We start from the raw sequence: 18,791 nt of genomic DNA on the forward strand, positions 1-18,791 counted from the left end.
CCACTCTATGGCTCACCCTTCGTCAGGTTCGGCTACATCTCGAGCCCAAAAGTCGGACGCCAAGTCTTCGAAAAAAGAGCATACTCGTGAAGAGTTTTTACATACCGCAACTTCACAACCATCGGTTCCTCCTTCATCTAAACAACATTCTTCCAAGAAGGCTACAAAGAAACCCAGTTCCTCTCCTTCTCCGCCAAGGCGTGCCCCCTCTACAGCACCACCTGGCGGAAATCGCCCTCGGCCATCTTCTGTGTCGCCGAGGCGCACTGCTGGTGGCCGGTCAACCGGCCGATCGCTGGTGGCAGGGACTGCTCCTGACCAACCTATGGATCAGGATCTTCTGCCTTCAGCTGAATGCCATTCCATGCTGTCGGTTGCTAGCTCCGAGCAGTCTTTGAGTTGACAGCAACTTTGGTCACATTCCTCCATTCTCTTTTCACCCCATGTCCATTATCCACTGGAATATCCGCGGCATTCGAGCCAATCGGGATGAATTGTCGGTCCTCTTACGCTCCTACTCGCCGGTCATCTTCTGTCTTCAGGAAACAAAGCTGCGTCCCCATGACCGCTTTGTTCTCCCTCATTTTCAGTCTGTCCGATATGATCTCCCCTCTGTTGAAGGCTCTCCAGCCCATGGAGGACTCATGATTCTTCTCCGTGATACTCTCCATTATCACCCAATCCCCTTAAACACTTCCTTCCAAGCTGTCGCCGTCCGTCTTTCACTTTCCGGATACACGTTCTCTCTTTGTACTGTATACATTCCATCGTCCACACCAATGGCACGAGCTGATCTCCTTCATCTTCTTGGTCAGCTTCCACCCCCCTATTTGCTGGTTGGGGACTTCAATGCCCACCACCCGCTTTGGGGATCTCCACACCCTTGTCCACGTGGCTCCGTATTGCTAGACGTCTTCCACCAAGCGGATCTAGTTTGCCTCAACACTGGGGTCCCCACATTTTTGTCTGCCTCCACGACAACCTTATCTCATTTGGACCTTGCGGTCGGTACTGTTCCGCTAGCTCGGCGCTTCGAATGGTTCGCCCTTGATGATACACACTCGAGTGACCACTTTCCATGTGTCCTCAGACTGCAGCCTCAACTGCCATATATGCGCCCGCGACGCTGGAAGTTTGCCCAAGCCGATTGGACACTTTTTTCGTCTCTCGCGACATTCGATGACCGTCGCTTTCCCAGCGTCGACGATGAGGTCACACACATTACCGACGTTATCCTTACAGCTGCGGAACGTTCAATACCACGCACCTCCGAATTGCCCCGGTCCCCCCCAGTTCCTTGGTGGAACGAGGCATGCCGTGACGCCATACGTGAGCGGCGACGTGCTCTTCGCATTTTCCGTCACCATCCTACTTTGGCCAACTGTATCCGCTATAAGCAGCTCCGTGCGCGATGCCGTCGCGTCATCCGCGATAGCAAGAAGGCCAGCTGGAAATTCTTTATTAGCTCATTTAACATTTTCACTCCCTCCTCGGAAGTTTGGAGTCGGCTTCGACGGTTCTCAGGCGCGCCTAGTTTCTCCCCGGTTTCTGGGCTCACTGTCGCGCATGATACCTTAGTGGACCCCGTCGCAATTTCTAACTCGTTGGGTCAGCACTTTGCTGAGATTTCGAGCTCTTCAAATTACCCGCCAGCGTTTCTCCCGAAGAAACGTGCAGCGGAAGTGCGACCTCTTGCTTTCTCCTCCCAAAATCACGAAAGCTACAATACTGTTTTCTCCATGCGGGAACTCCAACATGCCCTCTCATCTTCTCGCTCCTCCGCCCCAGGACCGGATGGTATCCATGTCCAAATGTTGCTGCATTTACCAACCCCTAGTCTGCGTTACCTCCTTCGCCTTTATAATTGAATTTGGACCGACAGTACCTTTCCTAAACGGTGGCGGGAAGCTATTGTCGTTCCCGTTCCGAAACCTGGAAAGGACAAACATCTCCCCTCTAGCTATCGCCCCATTTCTCTCACGAGTAGTGTCTGTAAGGTTTTGGAGCGTATGGTGAATTACCGTTTAGCTTGGTGGCTGGAATCCCGCAGTCTTTTAACACCAGCCCAATGCGGATTTCGGAAGCATCGTTCTGCAGTTGACCATCTTGTTGCTCTCTCCACTTATATCATGAACAATTTTCTCCGGAAACGCCAAACGGTAGCAATATTTTTTGATCTGGAGAGAGCATACGATACCTGTTGGAGGACAGGCATCCTTCGCACACTGTTCTCTTGGGGCTTTCGAGGCCGGCTGCCCCTTTTTCTTCGCGAATTTATGGCAGAGCGAACTTTTAGGGTGCGGGTGAACACTACTCTCTCCCGTACTTTCTCCCAAGAAAACGGGGTACCCCAGGGATCCGTGCTGAGTGTTGTACTGTTTGCCATCGCCATAAATCCAATTATGGATTGTCTCCTTCCTGATGTCTCGGGCTCCCTCTTTGTGGACGATTTTGCGATCTTCTACAGCTCTCAACGGACCAGCCTTCTTGAACGACGTCTTCAAGGATGTCTTGATCGCCTCCACTCGTGGAGCATCGAAACCGGCTTCCGTTTCTCACCCAGTAAGACCGTTTGTGTCAATTTTTGGCGACGGAAGGAGTTTCTTCCGCCCTCCTTACATCTAGGTCCTGTCAACCTTCCGTTTTCAGACGTCGCTAAATTCTTGGGTCTTATGTTTGACAGAAAACTGTGCTGGTCCTCCCACGTTTCCTATCTTTCGGCTCGCTGTCTGCGATCGCTTAACACCCTCCGTGTCCTGAATGGTACCTCCTGGGGAGCGGACCGAGTGGTCCTTCTCCGCCTCTATCGCGCCTTAGTGCGCTCGAAATTGGATTATGGAAGCATAGTCTACTCCTCTGCTCGGCCGTCTATTCTTCGGCGTCTCGATTCTATCCACCACCGTGGATTACGTTTAGTGTCTGGAGCTTTTTACACTAGCCCTGTGGAAAGCCTTTATGCTGAGACTGCTGAACCTCCGCTGTCCAATCGGCGAGCAGTCCTCCTGAGTCGTTATGCTAGCCATCTGTCTTCCATGCCTGCTAATCCAGCCCATGACCTTTTTTTCGACGCCTCCTTTGATGTAGGGTATGCAGGCCGCTCCTCCTCCCTACTACCCCCGGGAGTCCGCTTCCGTCAATTGCTCCATTCTCTTTCCTGCCGCTTTCCGAAAACCTTGACAACTTGGGGTACAGCACCGCCTTGGCTCCGTCCCCGGATCTGCCTGCTCCGTGACCTTTGTCAATTTCCCAAGGATGGTACCCCTACACTTGTTTATCGTCGGGCATTTGCTGCTCTATGTGCACAAATGACGGACGCCACATTTATTTACACCGACGGCTCGAAAACATCCTTAGGTGTAGGGAGTGCCTATATTGTTGGCGACACCCCAAATCGCTTTCGACTTCCCGACCAGTGTTCGGTTTATACTGCGGAGCTATACGCTGTTCTCCAGGCTGTCCACTACATCCGCCGATACAATACGTTATCTGCTCCGATTCTCTCAGCTCTCTCCTCAGTCTCCAAGCTCTTTACCCTGTGCACCCTCTGGTCCACCGGATTCAGGACTGTCTGCGCTTGCTCCACCTGGGGGGCGTCTCGGTGGCGTTCCTCTGGCTCCCGGGACACGCTGGTATCTGTGGGAATGAGGCGGCCGATATGGCGGCCAAGGCTGCAGTCTCTCTTCCTTGGCCAGCTATTCAGTCGCTTCCCTTCACCGATCTACGGAGCGATTTATGTCGCCAAGTTGCTCATTTATGGCATGCGCATTGGTCAACACTTCCCCGTAATAAATTGCGGGAAGTGAAAGCCCTTCCTTGCGCTTGGACCTCTTCCTCCCGAACGCGTCGTCGGGAGGAGGTAATTTTAGCTAGACTCCGGATAGGGCACTGTCTTTTTAGCCATAGACATCTTTTAAGCGGTGATCCTCCTCCACTCTGTCCCCACTGCTCTCAGCCGTGGACGGTCAGACACCTTTTAATTGAATGCCCCTATTTTAATCCGTTACGCTCCCGTCTACAGCTATCGCCTGATCTATCGTCGATTTTAGCAGATGACACGCGCTCAGCCGACCGCGTTCTGCAGTTTATTAGTGACAGTGAAATGACGTCAGTCATTTGAAGTTTTTTTTTTTTTTTTTTTTTTTTTTTTGGGGACAATCACCCCCTGTCTGTAGTGGATGTTTACGCATTCTTTCTACTTTTAGTTTCTCCAATTTTATGAGTTTGTTCCCATTGCTGCTGGTTTTCAATTTCGGTTTTTTACTGTCTTAAGTCACGGGCTGGGCGCTAATGACCATAGAAGTTTTGCGCCCTACAACCACAAAGAAAAAGAAAAAAAAAACTGATCATGTGTTTGATAATTTTGACTTCGTATCTGACTTTTTGCTTACATTGATACAATTCTTTTCATAAAAGGCAAATATTAGCAAAATTTATATTCTGACCGTGTTGTTCACTACATCCAGCTACAGCTGATTTACTCGGTTTGTGAGGCATACATGATATTAGTGTCTATAGAATGATGCCTGCTGGCAAAAGCCTAAAGTTGCATAACTAGAGCCAGTGCTGTCTGAGGCTGTGAGAAACCAACTGAGCTCAGGTCACTTGAGTCCCGCATGTTGTTCATACTTCCTCAAGGAGGTTGCAACTGTTTTTTGAGTACATGCATTATGATCGAGGGTGCTGAGCCACTGCAGTACTTCATATTTTCCGGTTCTTTAATTTTGCTCTCTAACTAAATCTTTTCTTGTACTCAGCCTGTGCACATTCCATTTTGACAACCTAACTTGTTTGTGGGACGTGGAGTATCACTTTTATGCTTCTTTTAATATTATAACACTTATTTTGATTAACTTTTATTGGTCCCCACGCCAGGTTTCACCTCCACTTTTTGATAATTTGGTATGGAAATGTGACTCAAAAATTACAGCCAGTCCATTTGGGGCATCTTTAGGTACCCATATGGTGGTAGTCCTGTGACTGTGCAGGGATCGTACTATTGATGCCCAAACTGTTACCTCCCCACACATGCCTAAAGTAGAGGCACAGGGACTCCCATCAATGTCCCATCAAGGCAAGTGACCATTGCTCTGGCTGGGTGCCACCTGCAAGAAGAGACCTCAGCTACAGTAGGTGGCATCACGAGGGTCAACTACTACAGTGAAAAGAATTAATATTACAGCTGATGGCTGGAAGGCTCCAACAGTCGCTCCAGGCAGATTAAATTGTTTCAGTGCAGTTCGTTATGAGGCCAAGAACTTTGCCTTCTTCGCCACTCTGTAGGAGGAAAGCATGATGAAATGAACTGCAGAAACTTATTCCTCCCACCGCCAGTTTCTAAATTGCACCCAGAAAATGTATTTGTAGCAACCTCTCCTCTAAGTAAGCAACGAAGTGGTTTTGTCTTAATTCAGCAGTTTCTACTCAGTCCTAGGAGCTACTCTTTTGCTAGAAACTTAGTGACACTCTCACCAAGACACCCCATAACAACCTAAACATGGTACAGTGTTTAATTTTTCACTGGAACTTAACACTGCACACTGATAAGGAATTACGCAAAAACTTCAAAAAGCAAGGGATCCATTTTGTATGTTGCGTATGTGGAGGCCAGACAACAAGGCCGACATTAGAGCATTCATCCTCCCTTTGAGAGGGATTTATTTCCTGGAAAACTTAAAATCTTGGTCTGCCATTCTGATATGAATTCATATTTCCCTCTCTGATGCTGTTGGTTAAATGCCAACACTTCAGACATATATCGTCCTGTTGTTCGAACAACCCAGTTTGTGAATGCTGTGGTCAGCCTCTTAATGAAAACTCATTACGTAAACAATCAACGCAGCTGTGTAGATGTTTGCCCTCCTTAGTACCCAAAGTGTGCTACCTTAGCTAAATAACGTAAAATCCACGAACTTAAGGTATCAGATTGCCTCTCATATTTTGAAATGCAGACAAAGTACAATCACTCATCTCCCATCCCCTTAGTATTGAATATTGCCACTACTGTGGTTAGGTCATTGGCAGTACCTGAAGTAGTTATTTTGTCCATTCATTTGGTGTCAATACCTGATAGTCGCACGAGTAAATTATCCCATCGAGGAGGTAGGTCCTCCCTTCTTGTGAGTCCTGCAGCACCATGATTGATGATCTCAGCTCCCCACACTTGGCCGGAAAAGTGGCATCCTCCTCCAATGTATACCACTAATAGGCCTTCGTTAAGGGAACTGTCTCCTTGTCAATCTACGGAGCAGCGACCTGACACCAGCCAGTGTCTACTTACCCCAGAGCAGGGCACTTGAGATGGCCACTTTAATCACCACTCTCTGTGAGGGAGTAACACATCATCAGGTAGTGCCTGCTGATTAACTTCTTTTCTGAACTAAAGCTGTGTCTTCTCATTGAAGATACCCCTAGCCACTTTAGTGTCACCCCTTACACCTTTTCAGTTATCAACGTTACAATCTCTATCCTGAGTTTTGTGGTTCACTTCAGCGGTGTCTACATGACAATCTCTGTGGTAATGATCACTTCTCAGTGATCCTATCACTTTCTTGTCACTGCTTGATGGACCAAATTTCACACTGGCTTTCCTTAAGAAGGAACACTGAGTGCTATGTCACCTCCTTGAGAAGAAATATCTTTTCTTTTCAGGTGTAGGCGAAGCTCCACAGTTTACTGGGCTGCCAGGGATATACAGCTGTTCTAGATCTCCTTCTCCATGTGTCATTTTTTGCTGAATACCTTAAAACCCGCTTTGAAACAGTGTTGGCTCCTCCTTTGTACCTGACTACCTTCGAATGCAAAAAATATAAGTTGAAGACATCCCTCCATCCTTTATCTATAGTAAACATTAATTATGTAATAAACATTTAACAGGCTGGGAACTCCTTCAGACTCTTTTGGACCAGTGGCTACCCAAGCAATATATGTCGATGAATGTTGCATTTGGTATTGCTCTCAGTCTGTACCCATTGGTTGGCACCATCTACAAGAAGCCACACAAAGGACCTTGCTCTGAACCCTTTCGCTTGGCTTCCAGTTTCTTCCATGATAACACAGATCATGTGTTTCAGTCCTTGTACCAAGATTTGTCCCAACCCAGACCTCTACTTGGATATGCAGCATGTGAAAATTATTGCACAGTTCCATTTTTTGGAATTCCTCTTTGATATAAAGCTGATATAGCTGCCTCATATTCACCATCTTGACAGTAGCTGCATGCAGAAGCATAACATTCCTCACCCACATCTCTTGGGAAGTGGATCACTCTAATCATCTTTGTATTTACCATCTCATTCTGACTGGACTGTAGTTGCCTGCTTTATGGCTTAGCTGCACCTTTGGCTTTGAAATTGTTGGATCCATTACATCATTGTGGAGTAGAACGACCCCGGGGGGCCTTATGGACTAGTCCCCTCTCGTGATGTGGGGAGCCTATCTCTTCATTTCCAATGGTACCAACTATTGCTCTCTTGCACAATCACTATATGAGAATTTCGTAATCACGTGACTTACTGAATTCTTTTTTCATATGGGGGGGGGGGGGGGAGGGGGTGTTGACCTCCTGATGCTTGTTCTCATGATGGGTTACCCCATCTGGAATGCTTCTCAAGACACTCTGCTGGGATCTCTGCCTACCTTCTTAGAAAGTGCTCCCTGTGTGTTTACATGCACTTCTCCTTGTGTAGTATAAACACCATGAATTAGAACAGTCTCTAAGCTACTGTTTGATATTACTTTATTACTTTAGTCAACATGTTATAACTGCTACTCAAGATCTTTTCGCTGACCTGACTCATACTATATGTTCAATTTTCTTCCTGTGGGTCCCATTTCATGTACCGGTAGGTATCCTGGGGAATGAACTGATTGACCGGGTGGACAGAGAAGCTGTTTCTGTCCCAACTACAATTTTACAATGCAGGGAGTGGATTTGTGGGTGCAGGTGAGGCCTCTACTCTTTCGGAGATGGTACTGTGTCAGATGGGCTACTGCGAATTGTAATAGAGTTGGTGCTGTTAAGAAATCTATGGCTGCATGTCTTTCTACTTCTGTTCCTCCTGGAAGGAATCCACTGTCCTGTGTCACCTCCATGTTGGTCATACCAGATTAACCCATAGTTTTATCTTTTGTAATGAACTATCCTCACATTGTGCTGTGGCTCCTTACCAACAGTAGCTCATACCCTGGTGGAATGGCCCCTCCTCTTGGCTTTCTGTGCCAATCATGGTCTTCCAGTTTCTGTGCCTCCAGTGTTGGTGGTCAACACACAAACATTTAAACCGGTTCGTCATTTCCCCTTAGGAAGTGGTTTTCGTTGTCAGATCAAGTGTTTTAAACTGCCTGCAGGTTGACGTAAAGGTAGCTGGAGTGTGGTGGCCCTTGATCCTGCCTCCTCCCACACCCACCCTCTCTTCTGAGAGAGTTTGTTCCATTTACATCCTTAACAATATGATGGCTGGGTGGAGGATTTGGGAGGAGGGGGATTGTCAGACATAAGAGAGATCCTTTTCTCTGCATATGAGGCCTGCGGATCCTATGTCTGCTCTCTGGCATGCAAAATGGTGTAGGCCACATACTGTTATATCCCGGGCAATTATTTCTCAGCTTTAGCCTCAATATTGCATTCAATATCTCAGTTTTAACAGTCTGTATAGTATCACAAACGTATTAGGTTTCTAGCCATTGTCACAAACTCCTGGTAGTATCTCATGGACGAGGAACTAATGATCTCGCTGTTTGCTCCTTTAATCTCCACAACCAGTGAACCAGTTATTTATGCTCCAAACAGTGATTCCTGTTGGCAAAAGCATCAAACTGCATGACCAAATGCAGAATTGCCTGACGCTATGAGAAGCCAACTGAGCTCCATTTGTTTAAGGTGCATTTCTCATTCATGCCCCATTAAGAGATGCTTGTTGAAATAAGACTAAAGCTAAAGTTAATATTTTATTTCACCTTATGTTGAGATGTCACTCAATTTACTTCTTCTCTTTGCCTGTACAGAATTTGTGTAACTCTCGCCTTCAAGTTAGGCAAATCTGCAACTTTTTGCTTCACTTCTTTGTATGTGCTCAGTTCCACCTGTTAATTACAATTTATTGGGATCACTCACACTGTGTCAGAGCTCTTGTATAATCTGTACAGATCTTTCATGAAACAGTCTCGCTTGTAGTTAGACTGAAGTTTATCGGTGTTCTGCCAGTAGAGCTATGATTTGCCCATGAATTATCATGGGCAAATTTGCCATGTCACATTAACATGTATTTACTAATCCTATAATTGAAATTTAGTGTATCTTTATATTTTGGGAAATGCTTAATAATTTTTCTGCATTTAATACCAGTTGCCAGTTTGGCAACTGGCTGAATATTTCAGCAATTTTTTTGAAAGCATTTCCTCGTTCCTAACTACATCATTTGTGAAAGATATGAGATTGCCACTAATACTTGCCAGCAAATCATTAAATGTTTGGGTGTTCAAATGAAACCTCCCTTATTTCCAAATGCAATTTTTTTAAAAAAAGAAAGACAGAGTTAAAGAAGAGAGAGGGAGAGAGAGAGACTTGGATACTTGCAGTCTGAAGTATCATTTAAAGCAACTCCTGTACAAAAAAGTTGAGTAAATATCTACATGGGCTCCTTTCATAAACCATAAAATCTATGGACAGCACTCTGTCAACCCATTTGCGTACAAGCACGTCTGGGCTAAAGGAGGTTGTTGCCTTCATGATTCTTCTCCTGAGATCGATAAGTCATGTATAGCCCTGGCACATAGTGTCGTTCACATAACTCTTCAGGAAGAAATCCAGAGGGCGCATGTCTGGAGATTAGTGGCCACTTGGTTGGTCCATCATGCTCTGTTGATTACTGTGCAAATGTTTCAGGAAGTCATGAACATGTAACCTCCAGTGTGGTGGTGCACTGTGCTGCTGGAAAATTGACAGCCCATCCACACGACTTCCTGTAGTAATGAAAAATGTGTAAAATTTAGTCAAAAAACTTTTTAAAACAGCGCAGATTACTCCGACTTCTCTGGGGAGTGCTATTTTTTAAATGTTATCTTTTTTGTGATGTGGCAAAGTGGAGTGTTCCTGTGGTCGTTGGTCATGGTAGTCGCAAGTATAATGTTATCACATGATATCCAATACCGACCAAAAGGAAAGGACTAATTTATATTTTCTTAGCAATAAAATTTTAAGTATGTATGTGTTTTGTGTGCTAGACAAGAAAGAGGAAAGGGAACTGGAGCCAATACAGATGTGAGAGAGGCACAGCTGGGCGGAAAATCCATGCTGGCTGTTATCAATGAAAGCCAAGGAGCTGGCCACAGGGAAGAGCTGTGACAGGTATCTACAAAAGCCAAACCTATTGTTACCACGAGGCTAAAAACACATACTATTTTGGTTGTTAATGAGGGTGATGTTTTTGTTCTTACACCCTCTCTGGACTACAAAAATGGTAATATATGGGAATTATTGATACGGAATGAGAATGTGTTGCAGTTTTGAAAGTGAGTATGATCTGAATTGAGACTGCTACATCTAAATGGTGAGTCACTCTTTAGAGATTTATTTGGTCGGACAGTACCGGTCATAAAATTCAGTCTGTGGGAGGTTTTAGTTTCACCGGGAACATAGTCTCGATTCATGAACATTCAAATTTTTTTATTGTGGAAGGGTAAAGTAACCAATCAAATTAAATGGTTAACTGGATGAGGAAAGTGTTCCCACAACAGTTCATATGTTGAAAGTATATAGCACCTTGAAGATAACTAATTATTGAAGAATCAAAGGTAGTGCTTGTGGTCCTTGGAATTTTCACTATATAAAGTTGAAATAAAAATAATTATTCTTCTGCTAATCTGTGGTATATTTACATGCTGAAAACAGTAGATACAGAACAGATAATAATAATAAAAAAATTAAAAAAATTACAAAGGATGAGACTGAAAAAAAAAGTGAGGCATTAATTCTAATAGAGTGCATGGCAAGCTAAAATTTGTAACTGATCTCTCTGACACAAGAACTATGCACAAAGTAATTATAGAGGGACACTACAAATGGACTGCGTAAAACCAGAACTATATTTGCTAACCTTGTAAAACTTACAAATGTGTTGGCTGGCAACATAATATTGTGGAGGTATAAAATACCACAGTATTGTTTTAAATAAACCGTAACTTCGGCTAAGTACTTCACTTTCATCTTTTCATTTACAGAGAAACTGTACAACTTGGTTGTGGAACTTTGTGGTGCAGTGAGACATCTGCTACATGTACTCATCATTAGACAGTGTGCCAGCTGCCATATGAAAGTTTCAGAATAATTGAAGTTCAATAATTATTAACAAAATTGTTTCTAAGAAATTTCTTATGGTGAAAATTGATTTCAGTTAACCATGGCCAGTGTTTTAGTAAAAAGAAATCAAAAAGAGCTCTCTCACTCTTCAGATTAGCACTGTTGCTTTGAAATTACAGTCTTGCTTATCACATGAACCTTCCGTAAAAACTCAGCTGATCACACTGTTAATCGTTTGACAGAAATTGTTGCACAGAATAAGGGATTAGTTGTTGTCATATTTAACTAATTATTAGAGTGATAATAGTTGCATTTTTATTGTGCATCTGACAGAACAAGTATTATAAACTCACAGTTACATGACACTCATCCACACTGTGATCAGCGTAATCGTATTCATGAGAATTTCTTAAATGGAATATGATTAATGTCCTTTACAACAGTAAGTATATGATTAAAGACTGTGAGCTCAATTACATACAGATCAGTGTATTTTACAAGGTACATAGTACCTATTAGTATCAATTGCACGGCAGGAAAAGGGAATGTGTAGAGAAAAGTAATCTTCTTCAAAATTACAATTCTTTACTGTTACAGACAGTATTGGATGTCCCCTCTAAGCCACAAGTTACCAGGTGTGACATTGGTATTAGTTTTATTCTTAGACATTGTATTCTTATTTTCTGTGATATGTTGCAAGATCCGTACTGGGTAGCAACTCCATCTGGCGGTAAACACGGTATGAGTAGTTTGAGCAAATCATCATATTGGCTTAAATACACTGTAAGTTAATAGCGATATTGTTAAATAAGATAATACAGATGTTGATGTGTTATCCCTCAAATGTATTCACCAGCGTATAAGAGGAAAGGAAATGGTGACTTTGATGTAACACACACACACACACACACACATGATGTACTCAGTGAAACAGGATTTAATCAACATGTTGTTGTTAAAGTGCTAGTGCTCATACTGTATCTCTCTTGCAGACTTGTTCACTACAAAATGTGAGGTATCGATGCGGAGGAGCAAGATCTGAATCATCATGTATCAAGTCACTCCTTACTTTGAATATTTGGAGTCATAAACTTTTAGAAAACAACATTTCAATCAACATATTTTTGTTCCACGTAACACTTCTGGTGACAGAATGCTTGATACGGAATTTAGCTTTTCTTCTTATTTGCATAGAGACTGTGCTTATAATTTCAAGCAAATACATTTTGCGGGACACACTGGCCCACAGTTCCACTCATCATACTGGCATCCCATTGACTCTCCCCTAACATAAATTGCAGAAGTCCAAAAGGTATCTGACTACTGTAAAAGAAACACACACGGTGTAATATTCTATAATATTTATTATTTGTTACATGAACCTGACGATGTCATAACTGCTGAAAACTGGTTCACGTAACATGCAAGTATCTTACTATCACAGTATTACAAATACCGCATTTGATTGAAGGGGAAGAAGCCAAGGGACATTAAACAGCTAAAGCATCATCAGATACACGGTTCATGTTACATGTTCTTTGATGATGAAAAATGGTCCAACTGTGCTGTTTCACTGGCGCATGCCACACCTTCATCTTTTATCAGTCTGTGACATATCCCCAAAAACTGTGGAGGTTTCTCAAACTTCAGGTGTGAATTGTGTGCCAACTTAATCTTCTTACATGTGTGGCATGTTGCTTCATCAGAGAAAACATCATATCCTAGATACTTAGGGTTTTGCTCGATCCAGTCCATCATAGCAAAAACATTGTGAAGCTGTGAGTTGTTTCACTTCTTGCAGTTTGATCTTTGTAAGTGTGGAAGAATAATGATTTGTGCTGCGGCTTGTAAACAAGTGAATGAGAGACTTGTCATACAAAGCCTTAACCATCGTAACATCTGATTGGTTCCTTTGAAAATCATGTCGGAAGTTTCTTTGAACAGCAATGTTTGATTTTGTTTCCAGTACCATAACACCACATTGGGCCCTCTATTGAGGTGTGGTCATTACTGGTAATGAAAGTGAAAGCTAGTGTTTAAAACAACCTACACAAAACTTTTTGAGTTGATTTACACGATGCCACAAATCACAAGCATCTGCGTCTAACAGTTTTTTAATTGCATTTGGAAATCAGGGAGGTTTCATGTGGACACCATGTATTATATTGGCTGATTACTTAGTGTTGCATGGTTACTTATCTCTCTCTAAAGGCATGGAAAAATGATTTCTTGTATATTTGTTACTTTAAAAGGTGCTAGAGAGTTCTAATCATTATATTCCTCTGTACGGGATTGTGTCCAATCAGCCTATGCCTCCACTATCCACACATTTATCGTAAAGTTTTGGCATCACAAGGTAGACCTTTTTTTATGTAATATGAAATAAAGAGGGATATAATGTATCTTGTCTTCTGTGTGGTCAAAACTCATTTTGCTGTTGCCTCGTTATCACTCTTCTGTTAACAAGAAAAAGAGTCAAAGGTGGCTACAGTACAAAATCAAAATTATTTTATCCAGGATGGAATAATGACAGCATTAGGGAAAGGATGGTTGCTACTCACCATATAGCGGAGATGCTGAGTCACAGATAAGCGCAACAAAAAAACTGTCAGCAAGTAAGGCTTCATTTGAATTGGCATACTTGCTGACAATCTTTTTGTTGTGCCTCTCTGAGGCTCAGCATCTCCACTATATGGAGAGTAGCAATTATCCTTTTCATAATTATTTTATTTAAACATTTTTTTAAATACAAGGTCAGTACACAAGTTATAAAGTAAATCTTTTACAAAATCACTACAGTTTTAATACAGTTGAACTTGATTATAATTAATATTTTTAGATATGTGTAACAAAAGTGGGACTAAAAATCCAATTGAAAATAGCAGCTGCAAAAATTGTACATTCAGCACAATGGTTGTTTTTCATTAAATTTACACCTCCATCCACCCCTACCTCTAGCAGGTTAGAAATTGATCATAACTATCACCATGAATTTATATAATCTCAAAAACTATGGATTTAATACTAAAATCCATTCTTTATTATTATTATTATTATTATTATTATTATTATTATTATTGTGTTATGTCCTTTCCACTATTATCCCTGTTATAAGGGGATAAATATCATTAGAACGGTCACCAATTAGTCTAGGGACCCCAAAATTGTGGATTTGGTGCTAATGTCATTCATTTTTATATCACTATTAAGAATAGTGCAGTATCATTTGTGTTTCATCTTTCCAGGTAATTGGAAAGAATGAGAGCTCCACTGGCCAGGTTCCGAAGTTCAAGAGGAAGAAGCCATCTGAGCATGCACATAAAGCAGAAATAAAGACACACACAAAAATTAGTGATAAGTCCACAAACTCTCAGCAAATTGTAACGCCATTGAAAAATGAAAAAGATGATATGAGATGTGGTCAAATTAATGGACAGTTGAGCCAGAAAGAAAAAGCAAGTAAGAAGGCACCCATTCATGGGAAAATGAAAAAACATCATTCAGAAAGTACTACAAATGGAAAATGGGATAATAGTGCAAATGTCAAGAATGCTGCGGAACAGTTTACATCAGTCACTGCCCCACATAATTCTAACAGGTAAAACAGTACTCATCCTTCTTAATATTCTTATTTCATCCCCGCTGTGTGAATTTCCCGTGTCCGTAGTTTTGGAAAACATTTCATTTTAGTTTTTATTCCATATTTCAGGAGGCTCTTGCAAAATAAATAATCACTGTATGATTCTGGAATGAGAAGTTGAACAAAATAATCTTCACTTCTTGCTGACTATACTACATAGTAACAAATACACAACAGATCTGGTCAGTAAGATGTCAACTAGCATACTGATTCACAATCTCATTACATGTTAGTTAATTAACTCAACAATATTAAATTATTTTTGAATTAAAATATTTTTAATAAGTAATTCAGTTGAGGACAGAGAATAGCAACAGTCGTCTGTAGGATCTTCTCCTCTGCACTGGCTGTCAGTTACTGTGTGGGAGTGGTTGGCTTATCATCTCTGGTGGTAGGGACAAAGATGCAACCATAAGCACATTGTGATACTGTTTCTAATTAACTAAACTGAAATGAATATTTATGTGCAGTACTTATAAAAAAACATATTTAAATGAGAAAACAAATTCAGAATCAAATAACTTAATAGCTGTTGTACCATTGTGTTGTCTTCTCAACTGCACACACTGTGGCAGTAAGAATCATGGTGTAACTGCCACTAATTTCTGTTACAACGCACAGGGTCCGCCCCAGGGATGCATGCTGGTGGCATCTCCACTCTGCCTCTGCCTGCCACCGAAGTCAGTTTGTTGTGGGATATGTCCTTCCTCTTATAAATCAGACCCAGTGTGGGTTCCCCGAGTTTACTGAGGATATAGCTACTGTCACAATTGCTCAGTGGTTCCCTCATTGGAATCTCGACAGATTTTTAATAACACAGTCTCAGAACCTTGGTAGCATCATAATCCGTTCCGTGTAATCACGATAGGCAATACTCTGCAACAGCCGACTTGGTATGCTGCTTCAGTCTGTTGTGCCTTTGGTGTGTGACTTGTGTAAGTCATGCAACACTGACAGGGGACTTGATAGACTCCAGATTTCCGTAGTCTGTCGTCCTTGACATTACCAAGTAGTGTCTGTGTTTCAGCTGCCATCAAGACTATTGACCTCCAAGGTCCTCAAAGATGGGGTGCCTTTAAGACCCATTTTGAACATCATTGGTGCCCCAATGTGTTCATTTGCTAAATAGCTGAAGGATACCCCTAGCCCTTGTGTCAGAACAAGTTTTACATGGAAGTTGAAGTGGATGGAATGCTCCCCTTTCTGGATGTCCTGGTAAAAGGAAGGGTATATTATGACACACACACACACACACACACACACACACACACACTTAAATGTGGACCACTGCCACCACCAAGCACAGAAGAATGACATGACCAAAACATTGGTACATAGAGCTCGCACATTCACTGACAATGAGAACATTAACCAAGATCTTGATGAACACCTGAGGGCAGAGTTCTGCAGAAGTGGTTACACAAAGTGGCAAATTAGGAGTGTTTACATTCTACACTGACTGTGAAGCTGGCGGAAAAAGAAGAGGAACCTTGGGAGGATATGATCAACACATTTACTCTATTTTGTGGTGCATTATCCTGAAAGATTGGACGAATTCTTTGGAAAGATCAAGTGAAGACTGTCTTCTGTCCACCAGCTATAAAACAGACTCCGCTTGACATTGTCAAGGACATAGTTGGACTATGGAAATCCAGCATCTGTCAAATCCTCTGCCAGTTTTGCGTGATTTACGTAGGCCAAACAGTGTGTATTGCCATAGATTATTGCTGAGAATACCAGTGGCACACCATACTGCAAAAGCATAACAAGTGGTGCAGTGGATTAAGGTGGTCATCTCAAGTTATGTAAGTGTTTTGCCCGGGGGTAAATGAATGTTACAAACAGTGTGATTTTTCAACTTCTGGCATATTTCATGACTAAATAATTCACGGGTGAGTGGCTTATTGTCAGCATCCCAACATTTCTACAAGCAACTATGTTGCTGTCATTGGTGTGCTGTGAGTGCTCTCCTTATTGAATGGTTGCCTCATCAGTATCGGATAAATTGTGTTCACACAGTAAAATCACAGAGCAATGTCAACTACAAGAGCACAAAGATATTTTATGACAGGTTTCTGTGCAGTGTCTGCCTGGGCACCATCACATTTCATCATAAGGGCTTTGCACACACATATTTCCACTGCTTTGTTGATAAGTGTTCCAGAAGTTTGAAGTATAGGACACAAATTTTGTTTCATTGTTTTTCATTGAATTGCCAGTAGAAATACAGTGTTCTGCTGGTTTGAAAGAGACAGGTATGCAGAATTTTTGACATCTAAAGGAAGTCCTTAAGGGATTGAGACCACATAGTTCAGTTCCCTTAGGCAGCATGGACTGCCTAAGATCCATAAAGTAAGTTTATCCATACAACCATTGTCTGCAATACTGGAGCAGTCACCTATAAATTAGACAAAGTATTTGGTATCTTTATGCAAACCAATTGTAGGCAAGTGTCCACATCACATAAAAAATTTGACTGCTTTTATCAGCTGACTTAAGGTTGCTTAAGCTGGAAAGCAATGATGTATTGGCCAGTCTCATTTTATTTCCCTTTTTACAAAAGTGCTTCTGGTGTACTCACTACATGTCATTTGCAACATGTTTGGTGTTGACATAACATTATTTGAGCACTCTCCCCTTGACATAACTTTTATTTGACAACCAGTTGTATGAACAATCTGACAGTGTCATCATGGAGTGTCCTTTGCGTGTCACCTCTAGTGTCCAACCTCTTTATTGGAGAGTTTGAAGTGCTGGCACTCACTTCAGCAGTTTTAAAACCAACAGAATTGTGGCAATACATTGATGATACCTGTATAGTTTGGTGTCATGCTTTGGACGGTTTTCTTCAACATCTAAACTCCATACATGAGAACATAAACTTGACTATGGAGCTGGAGAAAGAAGTTTGTCTGCCATTTTTGACACATTAGTGCAAGAGCAGTGGTACACTTGGACATTCTGTCTTGCAAAATCCCCCTTGTACAGACCTTTATTTACAGGCAACTATTTGCCACTATCCAGCACAAACAATAGGTGTTTGAAGACCTCAATTCACTGAGCCCATACCATTACAGATACTTATAACCAGCAAGTGGAATTGGAACATTTCCATACTGTGTTCCTGTAAAATGTATATTCATCTCAGCATATACAGGAAGTGCAACAAACATACAAATGACACAATAAGGAAGAGGATGGAGCTTTCAAGACAACAGCATACCTGCCATATACTAGAAATATTTCTCCAAAAAATAGCCAGAGTACTAAGACGTAGGGTTAAAGCGCTCTTTCGTCCTTCATCAAAGATCTTTTGGAATAGTCAAAGACAACATAAAGCTGTGCAAGGCAGATGTTTATAGGATTCCGTGTGAGTGCAGCAAGTCACATAGGGCAATCAACAGGCACTTATTAGGAGTGGAACGTTTAACATCACGGGCATACTCATCTCCTCCAAGCCAGCGAATCTGTCATCACAACAGACTGTATATCTACTAGTTATTTGATGAAATATAATGAAACGAAAATTGCTGTCCTTGCTTCAAAATTTTGGAACTCTGTTACTGGTGTATCAGTGGAAATATGAATGGAGCCATTAGCAACCATGAAGGCAGCCCTAACTGAGATAATGCATGGAATCCTGTAAGAAAAACTTCATGCTATGTATATACGGTGTCATGCTGCGAATTTACCATGTGAAGAGGATTGCTGTTATATCGATGAGGTTAGTTTGTGCCATGAAGGGCACTCTCAGCAGTGCACTTGCATCCGAAGTGCATATGCTTTAGCAGTGCGTGAGCAGTAACAACTGAGTACACCGTACGTCTGCTGGTGGAGTCTTAAATTGCAGAGCTC

At 42.2% G+C, this 18,791-nt stretch overlaps 1 protein-coding gene across 1 annotated transcript in view; it reads left to right on the top strand.

Annotated features, from left to right (window-relative positions):
- The window catches only part of LOC126188232 (uncharacterized), a 67,849-nt gene that overhangs the window by 17,663 nt on the left and 31,395 nt on the right, over positions 1–18,791 (top strand). The window contains exon 3 of the mRNA XM_049929784.1: positions 14,542–14,894. Within this exon, the coding sequence (XP_049785741.1) occupies positions 14,542–14,894 (353 nt within the window). The remainder of the gene's footprint in view (positions 1–14,541; positions 14,895–18,791) is intronic.

The sequence above is a fragment of the Schistocerca cancellata genome, chromosome 5, assembly GCF_023864275.1.
Source record: "Schistocerca cancellata isolate TAMUIC-IGC-003103 chromosome 5, iqSchCanc2.1, whole genome shotgun sequence".
Lineage (NCBI taxonomy): Eukaryota > Metazoa > Arthropoda > Insecta > Orthoptera > Acrididae > Schistocerca > Schistocerca cancellata.